Genomic DNA, 23,666 nt, shown 5'->3' on the forward strand with positions numbered 1-23,666 from the left:
TATTAAAGAAAAAAAAAACATATTAAAGAAAGAAAAAAAAACATATTAAAAAAAAAAACATATTAAAGAAAAAAAAAACATATTAAAGAAAAAAAAAACATATTAAAGAAAAAAAAAACATATTAAAGAAAAAAAAAAATTTCATGCAAACAAGAACAATTTGTTTTGGCTCACTATTAAAAAAAAAAAAAAAATCAAGAATCAATTTACATTAAACATGTTAAAAATCTGATGGTTTGAGTATGAAAAATTTACTGGTTTCAACCCAAAGCCATGATCTAAAATAAAATCGTTTTTTTTTTTTGTAACTATTTTCTACTCCAAACAAGGCACATTGCCACTTGGACGTGAGAGGCTACTAATTAGGATAATGTCTACAGGAGACTTAAGCAGCAAGATGCCTGTTCGCATTACAGTTAAAGTTTTGTATGTTTATACAGTCAGAGAATCAAGAAACAGGAAGAAAATTCCAAAATTTAGCAGTCAGAGGGAAGAAATAATTAGAATAGAAGCTTTTTAGCATCAACAGGGAAGGAAAGGGGATTTGCTTGTTGAGTTAGTCACGAGTAAGCATGCTAAGGAGGCACAAGTACTACGAGCTCATCAGAGCACAGTTTATCAAAGTAGTTGTAAAACAGGCACAGGGGCAGTCCTTCAGCTCTCCTGAAGACTATCCATTCTAGCAGGTTGACAAAGTTCTGGTAGTTTTTTTAACTTTTAAATTCAGATGAACATAACTTGGCTAAAACAAAAATTTATTGATCGAAATAAGTACCATCAACAAGTGTAATATAAAATCTTGCGTTCTGCTGACGCTAAAAGCGATATCGCTTAGGTTTTTTAAGCATTTCTCATACAGAAAGTTGTCAAGTAAGAGTTTCTTAGCCTAATTCATTCAACTTCTGCATAGTCAGTTTATCAACTGCAGTCGGGCATTGTCGTGGAGGAGAATTGGGTCCTTTCTGTTAAGTTTCTGATGCATTTCATCCATTTGTTGATGGTACTTTTCCATCGTAATGGCTTTGCCTGCATTCAAAAAACTAATGGATGAGACCGGTCACAGACCACCAAACAGTCAGCATGGCCTTTCTTTTGATCCAACTCTAGCCTTGTAAAGTGTTGTTGAGCTTCGTCGGCATCTAATCACAGAGCATCGCTGGTTGTAAAGAACCCCCAACCTGGTCGTTCTTGCTGTGTAAAAGAAGGGAAGATGACACATAACAGCGTTTATTTGGGTGTCGTTCAATTTGTAAGGCATCCATTTATCAAATTTTTGTTTTTTCAATCTCTCTCAAGTGGTAGCATATGTTACGTCTAATTCAGAAGCAAGTTCTTGAACAGTTGTGCGTGGATTGGCTTTGACTAAGGCTCTCAATTGATCGTTGTTAACATCCGATAGCCGACCACTATATTCATCATCTTCAAGACTTGTCGCCACCATAAAATTTCTTAAACCACCATTGTGTTGTGCGTTCAGTAGTGGTTCCTGGGCCAAATGCTATATTGATATCGCAAGCTGTTTCAGCAGATTTTTGGCCTAGCTTGAATTGAAATAAGAAAATTGTGCAAATTTGCTTTTTTTCCATATTGTATTCAATGTTCTGAAAAAAAAGATGATTGTTTTAAAAATTATTGTAATTCAAACGAGCAGATAGAGCAAAAAATGCTCTTTAAAATGATATATAAAGTAAAAGTATTATAATGAAAACTTATTTGAAATTAAAAATTCCGCAAGAACTTTCTTGTCAACCTAATATTAAATCAGCACTGACAATGGCATATGTCTAAATTCCTTACCTTTTTCAAGCATTTCTTTTTTAAATGATTTTCTTTGTTTCATCTTCAGCCGGCTTCTTGACACTAAACACATTTACGAATGCCTGTTTTATTGAAATCTAGGTCTTAAATTCTATACCTGTACCCGTCCTCCCATGGTTTAATATTAGACTGGGTTGTTTTTAAAATGAAAGAAAAATTATAGGTTATTGCTGTGGGAACTCTCCCGCACAAGAGGTATGAACTCTTCCAAACTGTATGCATCAACTGAGTCACAACTATCGATGGGAGGGGGGGGGGGTGGAGGGGGGTGCAGTGTACTTTCTTAATCCACCATCTTACTATAATGATTACTCTTTGTATATGCTGTTTTTTGTTTCAAAATATTTTACTTTTTCTAACTCATATCCGTGTTTGTTTTCTTTAGTGATCCTTCCAGGGCCACAACAGTTATTAACAAAAATATACATCTAAGAGTCATATTTCTGCAAGTAAAACCTCCTCACTCTCCTGGGAGGATGGTATCCTGACAAAAGAAGAGATCATACACTATCCCCCGCAGAGCACTGAAAGATAGTTTACAATATTATTTCAGACAAAAATACAGAGTTTAATATTAAAAGAGGTTTGTCTGAAACAGTAATACAGTTTAGTCTTCTGACAGACAAACCAAATCTGCATTAAAAATAGATTTGGGCTATCTTTAATTACAAAAATCTAATTTCTATTAAAAAAAAAAAAAAAAAAAAAAATCATTAATAGTCAACCGTCTATTTTATTTCCAAAAATATTTAAAACTGGATTCTTAAATTATCTTGCTTATAAAAGTTTACAAAATGAATAAATAAAAAAAGAGTATGTTTTACAAACTGAAAATGATTTCTCTGCATAACCAATAAGATTATAGAAAACAAAATAGATAAATAAAATTAATGTGTCCACATGAAAATATGGTTTTGTAGCAAAACAAACTTTTACATTTATCAGATTCTTATAAGAATCTGATAAAGGATAAAAAGAAAAACTTACGTGGAAGAAAGGAACATATCTAGATTGTAGAAGAATCGAGCTTTGTATTTTGTGTGGAAAATCGAAGGATTCAGCAGTGAATATAATTTGGGATAAAACTCTGGATAATTTCTGAAAACAGAACAACTTTTATTTTAAAATGGACAAATTAACATAAGATATATGTATTAATTAAAAAATAAACTTTATTTTTATAATTGACTATAAGCCAATATCTGTTTCAAAAGCCTTTGCAGATAAAATTTAAAATACCAGAACGTTTCATAGGATGTCCTGCTGGGTTGGTAGGCCAAAAGCAAGTTCAAAGTATTTCCTCAAATAATGGCCATGGATAGATGCTCGTAATTATTTAAGTAATCGGTGAACCTGCATGAGTGCCCACCCACTAAAAATGTGTTTTTCACTTCTTTTAAAACTTTTTTTTTTGACGATTATCATAGCATGATACTTAAGTCTGTAATCTTACAGAAAAATTTTGAAAAAAAATACATTTAATGACTTAAGAGGGTTCACTTTCGTTATAACATTTTATTTCATTGCTACTTGATTTACTGCCCATTTCTTTACTGACGTGTCACATGATTAGAATCCCTTCTTAAAAGTCATTAAATTTATTTTTTTTCTGTTAATATGATACTTAAGTTTGTAATCTATGATTATTGTTGGGGAAAAAAAATTTTTTTTAAATAAAAAGGTAACAAAGACGCATTTTTAGGGTGTGGGCACTCTCGTAAAAATCCAACTAATCTTTTTAATGTAAAAAAAAAAAAAAAAAAAAGGCAAAGTCTGAATGCTAAAATACATTTATGCAACAGCATAAGGAATCTGACATTTTTAAATAAGATTTAAAAAACTGATTTACCAAAGTTATAACAGTTATTTTTTTCTTTATTTTCAGATCAACTCATTGTCGTAGAAATGGTGAGAAACACAAAAACATACTCGTAGAATTGTTATTTAATAAAATATGATTTATAATTATATGTGTTCAGTTATATAAATTTTTTAAATATACTTACAAATTATGTTTGTCAATAAGGATGAAAATTCCACTCAAAGCCAAAAGACTGATGACTCCGCCTGCACACAAATATATAAACAAAATTAACAAGTCCAGATTGGTACAAAATCATAATACATAATTAAAAAGCGATAAAAACTGTACTTAAATATCAAAAGCTCACAATAGGTTTGAGATAGTCAGTTCCTACAGTTATGCTGTTCTTCAGTATTGTGAAGCAATTTATTGAAATAAAATATAAGAAAAAGACATTGAAAAGTATACAATAAAAATTAACAAAATTATACAGATAAAAATAATGCATTTTCATAAGAAATCTTTTTTTGGAATTTTAAAAATAAGTTTTTTTATTTGAATTTATACAATAAATATGTTTACGAAAGTATAAAAATAAAATTATTGAAATCAAAATAAAACTTCAAACATCAAAAAAACAAGCCGAGCATGCAAGCCCCCCCCCCTCCTCAAGTGAAAAATTTACTTTCACCATGACTAATGTTTGTGCAAAATTCAAAGAGTGGTTATTGGGAAAAGTGCAAATAGACAAATGATTTGGGGGCAATTTTACCCCTATAAAGCCCCTAGGGGCGGCAACCAGAGTTCTCGAAAAATCTGTTCAGGCAAAAATTTACTTTCACCATGACTAATGTTTGTGCAAAATTTCAAAATATCCAAAGTGTGGTTATTGAGAAATGTGCAAACAAACGAACGGAAGTGAATTGCTAGGTCCAATCTCTACTTTGTCGGGAGACCAAAAACGTATCCAATACATAATATTCCCAAAGTAGTTTATTTCATGTTTCAGTCATAGCTTAAAATACCGATTTCTCCTTCTGATTTTGATAACAGGTGCCTGAAAAAAAAATGGTGTCTCCATTTTCAGCGATAAACTGTAGTAGTACCTTAAAAATCTATGTGTTCTAAATAACAAAAATAAAATGAATACTTTATTTTAATAAATTAGTTGACAAACGATTTGTTAACAGATTTTGGCACACAAAAATTCTCATGCTTACATGCGTTCGTTACTAACTTCTATCAATTTGTGCATAAAAAGTTTTTATCCAATTCTTTTCAAATTTTAGGACAAAAGAAATGAATATATTTGCTATTTAGCATTCAAACACAGTTTCTATCTTTTCTTATCTTTGTATTACAAAGCGTTAACTTTGAGATGTTTTATTTGTGACTCAAAATAAAAAACTGTTCATTGTCGGTTATTCTTTTTTTAAAAAAATATTCTTTCCTTGTCCATAATTAAAAACTTATGTTTTCTAAATAACAAAAACAAAAAAATGAATACTTTATTTTCGTAAGTTAGTTGACGAATGATTTGTTTACAAATTTTTGTGTGTATCACGGCACACAAAAATTTTAATGTTTATGTATTCATCACTAACTTCTATTGACTCCTGAATAAAGTTTTTATCCAATTCTTTTCAAATTTTAGGGCAAAATAAATTAATATTTTCGCTATTAAATAACATTTGAACACAATTTCTATCTTTACTTATCTTTGTACTACAAAGCGTCAACTTTGAGGTATTCTAACTTTTGACTGGAAAGACGTACGTGTTGTGTTCAAATTCCGTAGCAAAGATAATTTTTTTCTCTGATTAGCTAAAACAATTGATGTGTACAACTTCTGCTACGAGTATTTATGTGAATACACCTCGACCGCTTATTTGCAAAAAGTCATCTACTGCCAGCAGGCATGCTATACTGGCATATTTCAGATTTAAATAGTGATTTCTTCAAATATACAAATCACAACAAAAATATTAAAATACTATTTTAAAGTAAATTTTATTGTGAATCCAGTTATATAAGTTTTATTTTGATGGAGGTAGAAGAAATGTACTTATTACTGATTTAAAGACTATGAATGTGAGCAGTGTGTGCCTCGTCCAGCACTTAGCGTCATGTTTGGTATCGCTAGATATAGGCATGAGAGAAAAAAAAGCGAAGGAACTGATTTGCCTTGTAACTGCTTCTGGTAGCGCTACGCCGGAAGTTATGAAGTATGTCAGCTGACTATAACCTTGAGATGGATAGATTCTGATCCAGAAAGAAGCAATTCTCTCCCCTTTGTCAGAAACATTGCTTATGGAATGTGAGAACTAAAAGAAAAAAAATAAAGGAAGCAGGAGTTACGAGGTTTGTGAAAGTAAAGCCAAGGTTTACTTTCTACTCTTTAAACCCTTCTACCCAATAGAAGAGAAATAAACAAATTAAAGATTTTGTTCCAAGAGTTGTTCAATTTATTGAATACACATTTTTTTAAGGATTTTCTTTAAGTGTACAATTTCTTAGCAAAGAAAAAGCAATAAAGAAATATAATTACTACTTTGATATTATAGAATGACACATTAACTGCTTTGTTTAGCAAACAAAAAAGCCAGGCAGGTGCTCATCCAGAATTTCCTCATTAAAAAAAAACAAAGAAAAATCTGTAAAACGTATCTATCAGTGACAAACAGAAGATATCATATTCCAAAAATCACGTAAATTGATCAAATAGTTTTACTTTTAACTAAGAAAATCAAATTTTATGGCTAACCGAGAAGCAACAGTTTTGCGGTGCCATTTTGAAAAGTCAAGAAACAAAGCGAGATAACTCAACATAATTCAAACTTGTGAGATTTTTGTTGTAATGCCTATGGATTCCCATTAATAGCTTAAAAATTTTATTTATAAAAATAAAACTGCTTGATCAATTCACGTGATTTTAGGAATATATTTTGTTTGTATCACAGGCAGATTTTTTTTATTGTTATTTTTTTTAAATAGAGAGGAAATTCTGGACAATTACTGTTTTTAGGAGATAATCCTTATGCATTATCTCAACAGCAGACACTGACAGAATGAAAATCAGTTTTATATAACAAAAGCTTATCAATGATCGAATCAGGTTTTATCCAACTTGAGGCGAATAACATCAGTGAAGATATCTTGTTTATTCAGTCACCATATGTATTTTAAAGGCATACAAGTTAGAAAAGCATTTCTTGAAAGGCATGAAAATGCTTTTCTTATAAACTTTAAAAAATTTATCAATTTTTAAAGTGCAGTTTTATAAACTTTATAAAGTAAGGCTATTATTATTTTTTTCTTTTACAAAGAAGTCACCACTTACCAAGGCCCGGAGGCCACTCGAGGATAAGGGTTAATGAGTGTACAGTAGCCAATAGGAAAATATCGTAGTAATCATTAGTAGTGGAAATTTGGTAAATTGGATTACTTAAAGGGACGGCTCATGTTGGACTTGAAAACAACCATATTGTAGACAGCTGGAAAACAGGAAAACGGAAGAGAGTTCCATAGGTGTGCAGTTCTAGTAAAATAAAGCTTTGTTCATGGAATCTACATTTATGTTTAGGCACAGATAAAGAGTGGGGGGGGACCGATAGTGGTTTCAACTAGACAAGAGTTTTTGTGAAAACTTGACGAGGGGAGGGACCATAGATTAGAGCTCAGATGAGCACTTGCCATTAAAATAATGATAAAGTAGAGATGCTCGCAATGTCTCTTCTATGGGAAAGAGGTTGCAGGGAAGAGAAAAGGTCATCCCCCACTAGGCTACAAAGTCTATTTTGAACTCTGTCAAGGCAGGATAAGAGCTTCTAGCAACTCCTGCTCAGACCTGGCAACAATATTCCATCCTTGGATGTATTTGGCTCTTATACAGATAGAGAATTGCATCAGCAGTGAGATATCTACTGGAACAGTAGAATGATCCCATCAGTTTTCCAACATAAGTGGCAACGGATTTGATATACAGGTTCTATTTCAGATAAAGTAAAACCCAGAAGTTTGTAAAAACATGGAGCCTCCCCAAGACGAGAGCCATTCAATTGATGCTAGACGGGGGATCAGAGCGTTGATGATGTAAAGATAGAAGCTTGGTTAGATGCATTAAAATTAACCAGCCACCTGTTTCCCCATTGTACCACATGCTCAAGCTCAGAGGAGAGAGAAATTGATCATTTATGGCATTTGAAGTGTTGCGATAGATGGGTAGTGCCGTCAGCATAAATATAAAAATTTAATTTCAATTGAATCTAAAAATTACCTTGGATTTATTTTATGTACATTTTTTTTGCACTTAAAAAATAAATTTATCCACTGTTATTTAGCAATGATATATATATATATATATAATTTTCACCTGAAAATTTTTAAAACGAGCAACAAAACCATCTAAAAATGAGAAAAATTTAAAAGACAACAAATTATGTCCTCGCAAAGCAAAAGCACCTATCAAATAGGCAGAAATAGTAGAAAACACTCCCAGCACTTTTCTGTGAAGACAATTTTGGGTGCTTATTCAGATTGGCACTTATGGCGGCAATTAAAAGTAAAGAAAATACAAAAAATAAGTCTGTATGATGTATGTAGCAGTCATGGAACGAAAGTGAAATATTCAAAATTTTTTTTTTTTTTTTTTTTTTATTCAAGAAAATCAAATTTTAGGGGAGAAAAAAGTAGCAGCGATAAAATCAAGGGTAGACATCCAACTTTCATTACAATTTTTTTTTTTATTGGGAGGGAGGATATGTCAGAAAGACAACCAAAATGATTTAAAATCAAACAATTTATTAGTATATGTATTTTTTTTGTGTATGTGTATTTTTTTCCATTTTTATTTTCTCAGAAAATAAAATTTTCAAATTATGAAGACATTTTTTTTTTTAGAAGGGTTATTTTGTATAAGTTAAAAAGCAAAATTTGAAGAATGACCTCGGCCATCACTTATTGGTTAAAAAAAAAAAAAAAAAAACCCCAGCAAATTTGTTTTTGAAAAAAAAAAAAAAAAAACTACTTGATCAATTTTTAGAATATACCAACTTCATTCCATAAACGATAAAAATTTTTGTTTATCGTCATAACTGCCAATTTGAATAAGCACGCAATTTTGAAAGGAATAAAGAATAGAATTTACCTCTGCTATAGGAATTTGTGAGGAAGTCTGAAAGTCTCAATGGATTTGTGAGACAAGGAATCACTTTATCTGGAAGAATCACCAATACTCGTTTGTACAAATTTAATGGCAGCTGAAAATAGATATTGAAAGAATATCAATCATGTTTTTTCTGTTCGATAATCTGCCCTTTCTTTTATACATGAAAGTCAATATTTCAAAATTTCCAAGATATTAATTGTGACTAATTCAAATTATAAATATGTCTTTATTTAATCCACAGGAGTAGATAGATTGTTCTTGTTCTGTAAGCCATGACCATGTAGAAGTGTTAAGTAATTTTTAATTTTATTTTTACCTATTATCGACTGAACTGATGGCATAATTGATAAAGACGTTAAGCATCAATCAGTTCTAAGTAACAGTCTTCCGATGGTTGAAGGTTCAATCTTCATTACAGGCAATAATAACTAGGGCTATGACAACAGCATATTCTTTTCTATTGTCATGACTCTCGAATATATATCAGACATAGTTAATCAACCGAGAACCACATCACTGTATATAAAAGCATATAAGATATCAACGGATACACACTCGAGAGTCAAAACAACGAAAAGAATATGCTGTTGTCCTAGGCCTAATAATAACTAAGAACTTTTTTATGGAAATTGCTCCAGACAAGAGATGAAGCCACTTGATGTAAGGAACTAAAAAAACAATAAAAGAAAAAGTATATATTTCAAAATAAAAAAAAACTAGACAATGATAAATGTTAGATGGATAGCTACAACACAGAAAATGGTAATCCTTTCCCCTTTGTCAGAAACTTTGTTCATGGAATGTGAGAACTAAAGACAAAATAAGGAATAAAGGGAAGCGAGAGTTACAATGCAACTGAAAGTAAACCTAAGGTTCATTTTCGACTCTCCTAATGCTTCTACCCAATCATGGCTGATGGAATGAGAATTGTCCATGTCTGTTGATTGATTGATTGGTTTTATGGCATATCAACCTATGTGGTCATTTAATGCCAGTCTTTTATATACATTAATAGTTATAGGTTTTATGCATGTATCTGGTGTTCAGTGTCTATGTTTATATAGTTAGATAAGGTGTTTTTTTTGTTTTTTTTAATTTTGTTGAGTAACCCTGTTATCTTCAGATATTTGAGAAGAGTAGTTGGGTCTACAGGAGTGAATATGTCTTTTACAGTTTTTTCATTATATAGATTCAGTCCGTTTGTTTTCAAGTCTTCGCATCTTGTTAATATGTGATTTACTGTGTACGGTTCCTGGCAGGGTGTGTAAAGTGGGGCTTCTTTTTTGAGTAGGTAGGAACGAGAATTGTCCATGTCTGTCCATTAAATAAAGGCTTCAGTTTGAAAAAAAAAAACTGTATAAGTTCTAGAGTTCAAAGATTTCTGAGTTTATAAAGATGAAGGTTGGAGGTAACATCAACTAAAACATGAATACGACATTCAAGATGAGATAATCTGATTCAAATGGAATTTAAATAGGCTTAAATATTTTTCCATCTTTCAAATTGTCAAAAAGTGAAAAAAATAAACTTATTAATAAAAAGCAAACATGAAAATCCTTTTATAGTTGAATGTTTATCTCTATATAAATAAAATGAACTCATTTTTTCCCGTGGGATTTTGACCTTAATAGGATTAAAAATCAAGATATTTCATGCAAATATAATATGCACAAACGGCAGAACAATATCTGAGGTGTGTTATAGGCTTATTATTTCTCAAATTCCTCGATAATCTTAGATTTCTATACTTTTTCTGCTGAGAAGTCACGGCCAAAATCGGTTAAGATCAATGGAAGTGGTAAAATATTTTCTCTCTAATAAATTCCTCCTCCCCCTGCCACCACTTAACACCGTTTGGGGATTGTTCACAAGGAACAGTTGAGAAGAGAACACCGGTTTGGCTTCGTAGTTCTTTCATGTGAAGTTATTTAAAATCACTAAACTACGCTGCAGTGCTCTGTGGCGTAGTGGTTAGCGTGCTGGACAATTCACATTATATTTTCACGTTCGCGCCGACCTACCGTAGTCGTTTTTTTTTTTTTTCCTAAACAACTGGAATGGACTTTTCTTGGTGGCCGAACTGTTAACGTTGCAGATGTTTTTTTTTTTTTTTTTTTTTTCACACTTTATTTTCCTACTTTTACTCATGACTCCGGGTTTGATCCTTCCTACTTACCTACCATAACATTTTTTAAAACTCCTCCACCCCCCATCCCGGAAACAAACACTCGGGCAACGCCGGGTACCCCCGCTAGTAATGAATAAAGAATTAGTCTGTATAGTTTTATATTTGTTTTTTTTTTAATACAAGAATTATTGTTATCATTTTTATAATATATAAAAGGACTGATGTCTTTAAAAAAATATTTAAAAAAAATACTTAGACATATTTTATACGGGTGTACGTGGTGTGAATAAAGATGTGTATATTAGCTGACGACTCTTAAAATAGAGTAACACTTTCTCTAAATGTTCACAGATATATACAATTTTAATGAGACAAGAATCCAAGTTTGCCCAACTCGGCAAACTTGGGTCCTTGTACCGGAAATAAGCTTCATTTCGGTACCTTACTTGCTTGGGTGGGTTGCCGGTAGGCTGAGATAAACCGCGTCACACACACACACACACACACAGACACACACACACACACGGGCAGACATACATTAGGAAAATTTATAATAAGATACTCTGTTATTTCAGCACTATTCTTATCTGTAAATATAAAGTAGTATATATTAATATATAGACTTTTTTTCATCTTAGTGTCTATTCTTTTCTGTCATGTTTGTGTATGTGTGCGTTTATATATATATATATATATATATATATATATATATATGTATATAAAGCTGAATGTCTGAATGTGTGTGTGCGTGCGTGCGTGTGTGTCTGGTCACAAATAGGCTCCTATATGGTTGACTATTTAAAAAAAAAAAGGTGATTACATATCATGATAGAAGATGTATCGAGACACGGGAATGGGTATGTTTGATCTGGCAAGAACGGTGGTTCATAAAAATTGTGGGGTCTGCTTTCGCGCCTGGGCCACAAAGTATTGAAATAAAAAATTTAAAAATTAAAAAAAAAACGTTTACAAGTGTTTTAGATATAGATGTACATAAGAATACTTTGATAAGTATGTTTTAACTTAAATAGGATGATATAATAAAATTGTGGAGTCTGCGTTCGCGCCTGGCCTCCACAGAATGGAAATAGGCACAAACTTTAATAAATACTTTTCATATCTATCTGCGTAAGTATACGTCGATAATTATGTTTCAGTTTGAAGAAATATGGTATAATAAAATTATGGGGTGTTCGTTCGCGCCTGACCTCCATAGAATGGAAATATGTCACAAAGTTTAACAAGGTTTTATAATATAGATCCACAAAATATTGTGATAAGTGTTTTAGTGTGAACAGGTATGATATAATAAATTATGTGGTTTGTCTATTTTATTTTTACTTTCATCATATTTTGCTTTGGTTTTGATACCCCAAAATTCGAAGCTATCTCTTTACAATCCTTCGTTTTCATAGCCTATCATACTTTCATAAATCAGAGTCCATTTTCTGTAGGCTGTTTTTGAACCCAGTCAACGACAGGTACTTTTGCTAGTTCAAAATAAAAGCATCTTATTGAAATTGAAACCTTTTACAATAAGTTGTGAATTTTAAGTTATATTATCTTAGTTATTGTAATTTTAAAAATGCTGATGGCATTGATTTGAATATTTTAACAGCTAATTAAACAGGAATTAGTATGAAAATATTTACAAAGATTGAAATTATAACATCTAATATTTTGTCGTGTTCCTTTATTTAAAAAATTTTTTTTTTTTTAAATACTGGTGTATAAATATATATATATATATATATATATATATTTTTAAATACTGGTGTGTGTGTGTATATTATATATATATATATATATATTAGTCCTCGTGCAAAAGCGCAGGACACAAAATGTTTTTAAACAATAATAGAATAACAGTCTTTCGCTAGCGAGGACTACTATTGAGTGTAACCAGTTATACACTCCTTTTGAACTTTTCATCTATTTTTTTCGTTATCTACTGAATATTTTTGATAAAACCTATATGAAATATGTTCCTTATTAAATTGTAAATATTTTCTATTCTGAAAGAAGTTTAAAAAAAATTAATCTAAAAAAGTTATTTTAAAGTTTTTGTTAAAAAAATTCAGATTTTCATATTATTCAGACATGTATGACAAAGAGAGAGTTGCAAAAGAGTTGTGGAGTGAGGAGAATTACAAACTGAAACAGAGAGAATATTCAGACCTGTAATAATACAAAGAGGGGGTTGCAAAAATGAGTTGTGGTGTGAGGAGAAATACAATCTGAAATAGAGAGTAGGAGAATTTTTATAAATACATACAAAATCACATTCATCTTCTTTTGAATCCAAATTAATAAATTAAATAAAATATAATCTTAAAAAGATAGGATACAAGTTAGAAAAGCATTTCATCCAAGGCATGAAAATTGTTAAACAAAATGTTTTTACTATAGGCTTTAAAAATAAAGGTACAAGATTCAATTTGAAATTTATTTATCTTCAAAGTGCACTTTTATACATTTTACAAAGTAAGGTATTAAATTTGCATACCTTACTTTGTAAAATTTATAAAAATACACTTTGAAAATAAATAAATTTCAAATTGAATCTTGTACCTTTATTTTTAAAGCCTATAGTAAAATCATTTTGTTTAACAATTTTCATGCCTTGGATGAAATGCTTTTCTAACTTGTATATATATATACACACACACACACACTAGTAGGCCACTTGGCGTTGCGGGTCAGAAAATATGCATAAATATATTTTAATTAATACAGAAACTGAGACATGTGCATGCGAGCATTATGTTTTTTCTAAATAATTCACTTCTTGTAAGTAAAAAAATAAAATACTCAAGCTGAGATCTAAACCAAAACCTCAAAACAGTGAGTAAAGTAGAATAACCATTAGGCCAGCTTAACACAATTTTTAAAAAGTGTTTTCAAACCTACTTATTCTTTAAGATATGGAATCTGTCACGAGAATGATCCACGCATGCGCATTCGTGAAACAGCTGAAGATAAAAATTTGATACCCATGTATCAATTTTTCAATTTTTATCCCTTAGCAGCTCTTTTTTCCGGATGAAAACCAATTAAAAGTTTTTCCACATGTCTGAATACCCTATATACCAAATTTCAAGTCTATAGATAAATTTGAGTATATAGCTTGAGAAGTGTCCTCACACACATTCTCACTTTTATAGATATATAGATTAATAATCACCTCCACTTTTTTTCTTAGATACACTAAATACCTTGCATTTAATTTGGACAAGTCATTAAAAAGTCAATACAACAAAAAACAAGCCGAGCATGTGGGGTCCCTCTATTCTATGGTTATTGAGAAAAGTGCAAACAAATGAGCGAATAAAGGATTTTAGGGCAATTTTACCCCTATAAGAGCTCCTAGGGAGACAACCAGAATTATCCCAGAAAATCCGTTCTGGCAAAAATTTACTTTCACCATAACTAATGTTTGTGCAAAATTTCAGAAAAAAAATTCAAGGCATGGTTATTGAGAAAAGTGTGAATGGATGAATGGTAGTGAATTACTAGGTCCAATCCCTCCTTTGTTGGGAACTAAAAAATGAGAAACATGTTATGTACAATCTAGAAATCTAGAAAGTAACGCTCAAAATAATACAATGATGAAAACTAAGATAAAAAAAAAAATGCTTTTATATTCACCTCGTTCTTTAAAAATTCAAACCAACATTTACTCAGCAGTTTTCTCTCTTTTCTTGTGCCTTGGCTCAATTGGTCTTCTTCAGATGCCAAAACTACAAAAAAAAAATTTTTTAATTCACATTTAGAATGTTTCTATTACAGTACATTTTTGCAGGAGATTTGAAACAATACCTTGTTGTTTTTTTTAATACTGAAAATATTGTCTTGTATGTTTTAACTTCATTTTTATTTAAATCAAACCAATCAACATTTTTATTTTTTTTTTTACACAAAAATCAAATTTTAACTAAATTAGATTTTTGTGTAAACAGAATATTCTAAATTTATTTTCCAACAAAAGGTCCTTTTTCTTTGCGTTAAGAAAAATTTGCCCAACAAAAAAAAAAAACAAAAACAAAAAACATAGCTATTAAAGCTTAAAAAAGAAGTTGCAATTTATTGATTTAAGTCAAGAGAAACACACGACATTTGCATGTGGTGAGAAGACAGGAAGTCATTCTTTGATGAAACAAGTCTTTTACTTCCCTTACTTACACCATGAATCGTTTGAAGTATGGCAAAAATGACCATTTTCAAAGACAATGGAAAGGTAAATGCAAAATATGAGCAGAAGAGGAAGAGCAAAATAAATAAAAATAAAATGACAGAAAAAGAGAAATAAAATTGAGCCAAATTTTGAGGAGAAAACAAAGGGAAAGGTCAGAATTCCACTGAAAGCAGAGTACTTAAATCTTATTTTTTATCCGTATCACCATCTATATGTTAGACCCAACTCTTGTTGTGTTAAATTGTTTTCTATATAACAATAATTTACAAGTAAAGAGACTTATGTTTACTAATGCAAGAACAATGTCATGTTTCACAGTTTATGAATTTTCAAATAAAATCAAAGTAAAATAAATACTGGTAATGATTGTGACCCAATGAGTCACAAATACTTCTAGTATATATAATGTATAAAAAATTCTGTTTATTTAAAAAAGATATTTTAATTGTGAAACTTTCACATTTTCATTGACTATAAAGAACAAATGATATAAGGTTGGTGCAAAAATAATGTTTTTTTTATGATAAAACAATATTTTTGCACCAACCTAATATATACATGTGTCAGAGGATAATTATATTCTAAACTATGTGTGTGTATATATATATAAATATTAAATTGTTTAATTTAATTAATATTTCTGTTTATTTTTTTGGTCAGAAACTTGGCTAATGTTTAACATGAAATATGAAAAAAAAACATTTTTACCTTTTTTTATTTCTTCAGAAAGGATTTCCAAGCAGCAAAACGCATTGTTCAAGAAATTATCAGATGTCTGCAAAGAAAATAAAAGATCAAGAATTTATTCATAATGTTAAAATGTTTAACCAGAAATTTTCAACATAAAATTCTCATAGAAAAAGGACATGTATGATGAAAAACTACCATAAACCGCCATAAACCTAAAAATTAGCAAATTATTTACTTATAAATTGTAATTGCCATATTGTAGTGGATTTGAAAGTTCTTCAGAGCAGTGGTGGAGTCTGTCCTTGTTTACGGTGCTACAACCTGGACACTCACCAAAAGATTAGAAAGAAAGCTAGATGGCACATACACCCATATGCTATGAAGAGTGTTAAATATACCTTGGCAAGATCATCCCACGAAGCAGTAACTTTATGGCAACCTATGTGCCATATCTACTATCATCAGAGAGTAACGTCCATGATTTGCAGGTAACTGCCAGAGGAGCAAGCAAGTGCTGGTGTAAAATGCATTGCTGTGGATTCCATGGCACCGTGCACAAGTATGGGATAACCTAGATTCATATACATCCAGCAAATTGCAGATGACGCAAACTGTGATCCTAAAAATCTGAGGCAGCTGATGGAAGGGAAATCTAGAGAGAGAGAGAATCATATTGATCCGGGCAAGGAGCCTGACCAGATAGATAATGGAATTGGAAATATATATTTTATTCTTTCATAAATTAATGCATCTATCTTTCTCTACACATACTTTTTTTTTTTTTTTTTTTTAAATGGAAATTTTTTTTTTTTTTTTTTTATTACATTTTCACCCCAAACAAGGCACATTGCCACTTTGGTGTAGGGGGCTACTATCAGGGGAAACATCTACTGGGGTACTATGTAGGGATTAGGGCAGCGATATGTTGGTTCATGTTGCACTTGAACTTATGCATGTCAGTACAGTTGGGGAAGCAGTGACCTGGAATGGAATTCCAAAGTCTAGCAGTTCTGGGGAAGAAACTACTGGAGTAGAAAGATCTTTTACATCTAGGGATCTCTACAGTGTGGGGGTGGGATTTTGCAGCTTGTCGGGTCTGTCGAGGGTGTTCACGTCGTGGGGGTACAAGTGCTTGCAGTTCTTCAGAGCATTCACCACTATAATACTTGTAGAACAGGCAGAGGGATGCAACGTTTCGACGATGGGACAGAGGCTGAAGCTTAGATGCCAGTTTAGGGCCTATCAGATTGCGACTCTCTTTTGAACCCTGTCAAGGAGCGAGAGACTAGTAGCCGATGCACCAGCCCAAATATGACAGCAATACTCCATACATGGGCGAATAGTGGCCTTATAGAGGTACAGGATACTTTCGGGTGTTAGAAGTTTTCTAGCACGGTAGAGAGAGCCCACCTTCCTCGCAGCGGCCCTGGCAATGCCCTCGATGTAATTGTTCCAACTCATGTTTCCTGTGAACGTTAGGCCAAGGAGCTTGAGAGACGTACTCTCAGATAAAGAGTCGTTGGCCATTGCTATAGGTGGTAGAGAAGGTTTCTTGTAATTATTGAAGGAAACCAGTTTTGTCTTGGCGGCATTGAACGTGACCATCCATTTTTGTCCCCATTCCACTATTGATTGGAGGTCATCCTCTAGTGTTTCTGCCATTACTTTAGATATATGTTCATTTGTTTTCCTGTCATGCCTGCTATAGAGTGTGGTGTCATCAGCATATATACCCATCTCAGAGGCAATTTTGTCGGGGAGGTCATTTATGAATATTAGGAACAGCAGAGCTCCAAGGATAGATCCCTGGGGCACTCCCGCATTTATATCATATTGTTTAGATGTACGACCGTCGAGGACAACCTGGATTTTTCTCTTATCTAAGAAGGATTTAATTATGTTAAGTATTCTACCAGTGATACCGTAAGATCTAATCTTCCTGAGGAGACCCTCATGCCATACCCTGTCAAAAGCCTTAGATATATCTAGAGCTACCGCTCTGCCCTCTCCCGCTTTGTCCAGTGAATGGTATATGCGTTCAGAGATTACAGTGAGGATGTCTGCCGTGGAACGGGCTTGTCTAAATCCATATTGTTGGTCGGTCAAAGTTTAGCATCTGTAAGGTGCTGGACTAGAGCATGGTTAATTAAGGTCTCAAATATTTTGGCAAAAAGTGGGAGGAGGCTAATAGGGCGATAATTTAATGGGTCAGTTCTTTCGCCAGAATTCTTGAATACTGGTCCAGAGAAGACATGAAGCCACTTGATGTAAGGAGCCAACAAGAACGACAGATGCTTATCACAGTCAGGAGATTCCTTAGTCTTGAAAAAAATCAAAACTATAAGTAGGAAGAAAACAGTAAGCAGGAAGAAAGTTCCACAAGTCTGCAGTTCTTAGAAAGAAACTACTCGAATAGAAAATTGTATTATATGACATATCAAAACAGCAAATTGATGGAGACTACTAGACTAAAGAGTCAAACAAGCTGGAACAAAAGAAGCAGGGAATAGATCATATAATTATGAACAACACTTACCATAATAGTATTTATTAATTTAGTATTAGACTGAGATTAGCAACATCATGTCTTTAAGAAAGAGGGTGTAGGGAAAAGGGGGGGGGCAATCAAATTACAACTGTGTTTCTGCACCTTCTCAAGAACCTTCAGAACACTATCGTGACTATGTATTAAATGACTAAATTATTTTATCGCACCATGTTTAAAAATAAAAAATAAATAAAAATTATGTTAAAAAAAATGGATAGCACGTCCATCGATATATGCACAAGTTGCAAATATAAGAATTTTTATGCAATAGTAAAATTTTGAGAACAAGAAGATTTAAGTAGGTTTCTCATTGAACATGGAGTATTGCCAAAATGGTCATATGTCCGAAGTGCCAAATTCTGAAAGCTGTTCTTAGCATAGGGAAGTTTATTCATAGTATGCATACACGAAAACCTGTAAAAGTCAACATTTCTAATGTGAATGGGGAGTTGAACTTATGTAAAAAAAAAAAAAAAAATTCCAAAAAGGTATATCAAATTGACTTTTTTTGTCTAAAAATTATTTCATTTTTTGTTAATAAAATTTTATTTTTACATAAAAAAAAAAATCTTTTGTTTTTTTATATATAAAAAGCACAATTGTTGAATATTATTCTTTCGATTTTTTTGGAGGTATGCGCAATTAAAAAAAAAAAAAAAAAAAAAGGAACAAAATCTAAATTTTCATTTAATTTTTAAAACAACTGTAAAACAGAGCATTCTCTGCAAGTTTTACCAAAAAAAAAAACTGTTTTACAAACAGTGAGAATTGCATTGGTAAGAGAATGATTACCTGTTGGGTTTTAGCATTGATGGCAGACAAGATGGATGTGAGAAAGATGTGACGATTTGCATATTGTTCAAATATGAAACTGACAGGCGGTAACATCAGTTGGATGCTGGAAGAATGGACAAGCAGTTTCTGGACCACATTCTGAAAAAATAGAAAATGTTAGATTTAGAAAGGCATATTTATGTACTAGCTACGTACACCCAGGTGCATACGGAGGGTTAGTCACTATTTAAGATACACCGAATATCCTAACGTATTGCAATTTTCCTGAAAGTGAACCACATGTCAGATTTATGGAAACATAAAACATCCATTTTCATCTATGAAAATGAAATGGGGAAATAATTCTCACAGCTTAAATAAGAATTTAAAGTAAATTAAATAAAATATCAATTAAATTAAAAATATATTAAATAAAATCAACTTTAAATAATATTTCTAAACAGAACAATGAAAACAATTATATTGCAACAAACAATAACATGGAGCTAATTATTAAAATAGATTTTCTTTAATGTAATATGCAAATGAGGTTACTTTATGAATGTAGATTTCCTTTGAATAAATAGTACATATAGAAATCATGCTGAAATGAAAGTGTAAACATTAATTTTCAATATGAAAATTGTTTTGTGAAACATTGTACCTTTCATACATATTAAACAGATTGTGAACAAATAACAGACAGACAGGAATATGACTATTATAATAATATCAAGAGAAATATTGGTCTTTCAAAAAGAATTGGGAGAAAATTTCATACTAATATACAAGTTGTTCCAGATAAATTGGACACATTTTGAAAAAAAAAAATATCCTGGCCAGTAATTGATGAATTCTAAAATTTCAAAATGTAATACAGCCTTCATAAAGAAACTGCTCTGAGCCTACACCAATGCCTTCAGATGCAACCTGAATCTTATCATACATAAAACTAATGCTGTTCAATAGGTTCATTTTTTTTATGTTTGTACAGTCCAAAGCAGAGAACTCTGCTCAACTGATTATACAGAATGATAAACTGGTTATTTTCATACAGAATGAAATCTTGTAATTAAACAAACTCTCAAAACTTTATAAAAAAATAAAAAAATAAAATATTAGGATTTATATTTTGTGACAGTTTGGATAAATCAATTATATTAGCCATAAGATATGATGGAGAAATATCTTAATTTTTATATTTCATTTCTAGTAGAAAATAATTTTCTTCTTTCTAGAATTCCAATCATTATTGATTAGAAAGACAGAAATAAGAACATATATATATATATATATATATATGATTTAAAGGTTATGAGGGTTTTTTGAAGCATGAAAAACGATGTTACTTTTTGTATTTAATTTTATTGTTTATATATATATATATATATATATATATAAATAAAGGTGTGTTTGAAGGCTTGCCAATGTAGGAATTATTCAGTAGTTGGAAACAAAAAAATGATAAGTCAAAAGGGTTCAATAATTTTCAATAAATATTTATTTACCTGACTGTAAACAGTATATTTCTTCAATATATACCATTTACAGTCAGGGAAAATTATTAAACCCTTTGAATTATTTATCATTATTTATCTGTTTCCAACAACTGAATAATTTCTGCATTGACAAGCCTTCAAAACACACCTTTTATCCAATAAGCAATGCTTCCAGCGATCTACAACTTCTTGTATGTGTACACACACACAATCATTAAACAATCGCATAATGTACAATTTGACAAAATAAGTGATCATATAAGGCAAAAAGAAACAAGGTGAACTTACTGGCCACACAGTCTCACAAGGTGCATCAGAGGAAAAATATTCTCGATCCAATTTCAAGAAATTGCTAAGCGTAAGTAAGGACATATTCTGAAAAGCAAAAAAGAAAACTTTCAAAAGAAAAATACAAACAAATAAAAATATCTTTTCTTAGAAATTCATATAACTTTAGATGAACCACAAATCTCTATAATCAGTCACGTTTGTATATAAGTCTGTCCCATTTCAACTTAGAATAGTATTTTCATTAGTCCGTCATATTTAAATATTCAGATTATTATTTACCTCGTGGCCAGGTTAGATACAAGGTCGGATGTGGTTTTGCGAAGCTAGTACACTAAAATAAGCACACACTGGCCTACAAAAAATGCCTGAGCTGCCCTATTGGCATTCCTTAGTAAGAGAGTTTCAGGCGATTAGTAATAAACTTAGAGTGAGTGAGTGAGTGAGTGTATTTGTTTAACGGCATTTCAACCTCTAAGAGTCATTTAATGCCAAAAAAGTTTTGTTGGTATAATAGATTTTCAGTTTCTTGTAAAAATTTTTTAAGTTTCTTGAAAAAGTTTATCTTTTGAAGCAAGATGTTTTAGGTTTTCTGAAAAATTGTTTTAGTTGTAAGAGATTTGTTTTTCTAAACTGAATTTTACTTGTTTGCTTTATAGGAGTTTGAATACATTTGTTTCTTTTAAATAGTTTATGATTTGTTGGGGTTCCACTTCCTGGAACACTTTTCTAATGTTTGTTGTTTTAAAATATTTCTTCTGAGTGTGTTTGTGTTTTCTACATTCTGTCAGTAGATGTTTAATTGTTAGTTGTTGATTGCAGAGTGTGCAATTTGGTGTTTCCTCCGCTTTGATTAGGTAGGAATGAGTTAATTTTGTATGTCCGATTCTTATTCGGTTTAGTACAATTTCTTCTCTTCTTCCTTTAAAAATTTTTTGTTTTTCGTTTTTAATTATTGGTTGATGTTCATGCAATTTGTTTGCAGTACATTTGTTCCATTCCTCTTGCCACATGTTTTCTATATATTCGTTGATTTTTCTTTTTAGGTCTGTGTGTGGTATTTTAATTTTGTCCATTTGGTGGTTTGTGGCTTCTTTAGCCAGTTTGTCTGCTTTTTCATTTCCTGGAATGCCGACATGACTTGGTATCCAGGCTATTATAATTTTTTTATTGTTTTTTTCGGTTATTTCATTGTATTCTTGTATAATTTCTGTGATAAAAGGATGTTTAGATTTTACTTCAAGGGCCATGATACAGGATAGGGAGTCTGTATATATTATGGCTTTTTGTTCGTTGATGTCTTTGATGTGTTTGAGAGCTATTTTGATGGCCTGCAGTTCGGCTGTATATATTGAAGCCTCGTTAGGCAGTCTTATTTGATATTGATTTTGTCCATCTGTGCATGCTGCGCTTGTTCCGTTTATAGTTTTAGACCCATCGGTGTATATTTCTATGTATTCTGCATATTTTTCTCTTAGTTCTCCAAAGTTGCTTCTGTTTGTTATATTATTTGTAATGTTTTTCTTGCAAATAGTAAGTGTTATGTCGGTTTCTGGTTTGTGTAATGTCCATGGGGGTCTGTCGTTTGTTTTCTGAGTAATTATATTGTCGGGATTTTCATTGATTTGATGTATTATTTCTTTAATTCTGTGTCCAAAGGAGGGTATACTTTTTGGTTTCCTTGAATAAGAGTTTGTACATTGTAAGTTGAAGGTAGTTTTGTATGTTGGGTTTTCGGGGTTGGTTTGTAGTTTTGTTGCGTATTGTAACGCTAGTTTTTTCCATCTTAAGTGTAGGGGTAGTTCTTGGGCTTCTACATGAAGGCTTTCCATTGGAGAAGTTCGGTAGGCTCCTAGGCTGAGTCTTAAACTTTGATTCTGTATTGTTAGTAGTTTGTTTTTGTAGGATTTGTAAGTAGAGCTGTATATGGCACAACCATAATCCAGTTTGGATCTGATATGTGAGCGATATATTTTGAGCATTGTAGCTTGATCTGCTCCCCAATCTAGTTTTGATACTATTTTTAAGATATTTATTGCTTTTAAGCATTTTTGTTTTAATTTGTTAATGTGCTCCTTGAAGTTTAGTTTGTTGTCTAAAATGATCCCTAGAAATTTGGTGTGTTGTACTATTGGTATTGGTTGTCCATCTAGTTTGAGCTGTGGGTCAAGGTGGTATTTTCGTTTCCTACAAAAGTGGATACATGTGGTTTTGCTTTTGGACATTTTAAATCCATTTTGGTTAACCCAAAGGTCTATTTTGTTAAGGCAATGTTGCATTTGTCTTTCAATAGTTGGCATATTTGGTGATGAGTAAGTTATTGAAAAGTCATCAACAAATAGTGTTTTTTCGAATCCCATGTTAACATTTTCGATTATACTGTTGATTTTAATTAGAAAAAGGGTGGCAGATAGTACGCTACCCTGTGGTACCCCTGTTTCTTGTGTGTGTTCATCTGATGTTGTATTTCCTAAGCATACTTTAAATGTTCTGTGGGATAGGAATTCTTGGATAAATTTTGCTAGGTTTCCTCTGATTCCCATATTATGAATATCTTTCAAGATTCCATATCTCCACGTGGTGTCATACGCCTTTTCGATATCAAAAAAGATTGAGACCACGTGGTGGTTTCTTATTAGACCGTTACGAATATATGTTTCTAGCCGAATAAGTTGGTCATTAGTACCTTGATTTTGTCTAAATCCACTTTGGTGTGTAGAAATGAGGTTATATTTTTCTAAATGCCACATTAGTC

At 31.6% G+C, this 23,666-nt stretch overlaps 1 protein-coding gene across 1 annotated transcript in view; it reads right to left on the reverse strand.

Moving 5' to 3' along the window:
• LOC145277585 (nucleolar complex protein 4 homolog) overlaps nt 1–23,666 on the reverse strand; it is a 45,741-nt gene that overhangs the window by 8,847 nt on the left and 13,228 nt on the right. The window contains exons 4-10 of the mRNA XM_080129100.1: nt 20,912–20,998; nt 19,143–19,283; nt 15,821–15,887; nt 14,566–14,657; nt 8,769–8,880; nt 3,825–3,885; nt 2,806–2,916 (exon numbers count right to left, since the gene is read on the reverse strand). Coding sequence (XP_079985226.1) covers nt 2,806–2,916; nt 3,825–3,885; nt 8,769–8,880; nt 14,566–14,657; nt 15,821–15,887; nt 19,143–19,283; nt 20,912–20,998 — 671 coding nt within the window. The remainder of the gene's footprint in view (nt 1–2,805; nt 2,917–3,824; nt 3,886–8,768; nt 8,881–14,565; nt 14,658–15,820; nt 15,888–19,142; nt 19,284–20,911; nt 20,999–23,666) is intronic.

The sequence above is a fragment of the Euprymna scolopes genome, chromosome 1 (assembly GCF_053919585.1).
Source record: "Euprymna scolopes isolate OS-2025 chromosome 1, ASM5391958v1, whole genome shotgun sequence".
NCBI classification, from domain to species: Eukaryota; Metazoa; Mollusca; class Cephalopoda; order Sepiida; family Sepiolidae; genus Euprymna; species Euprymna scolopes.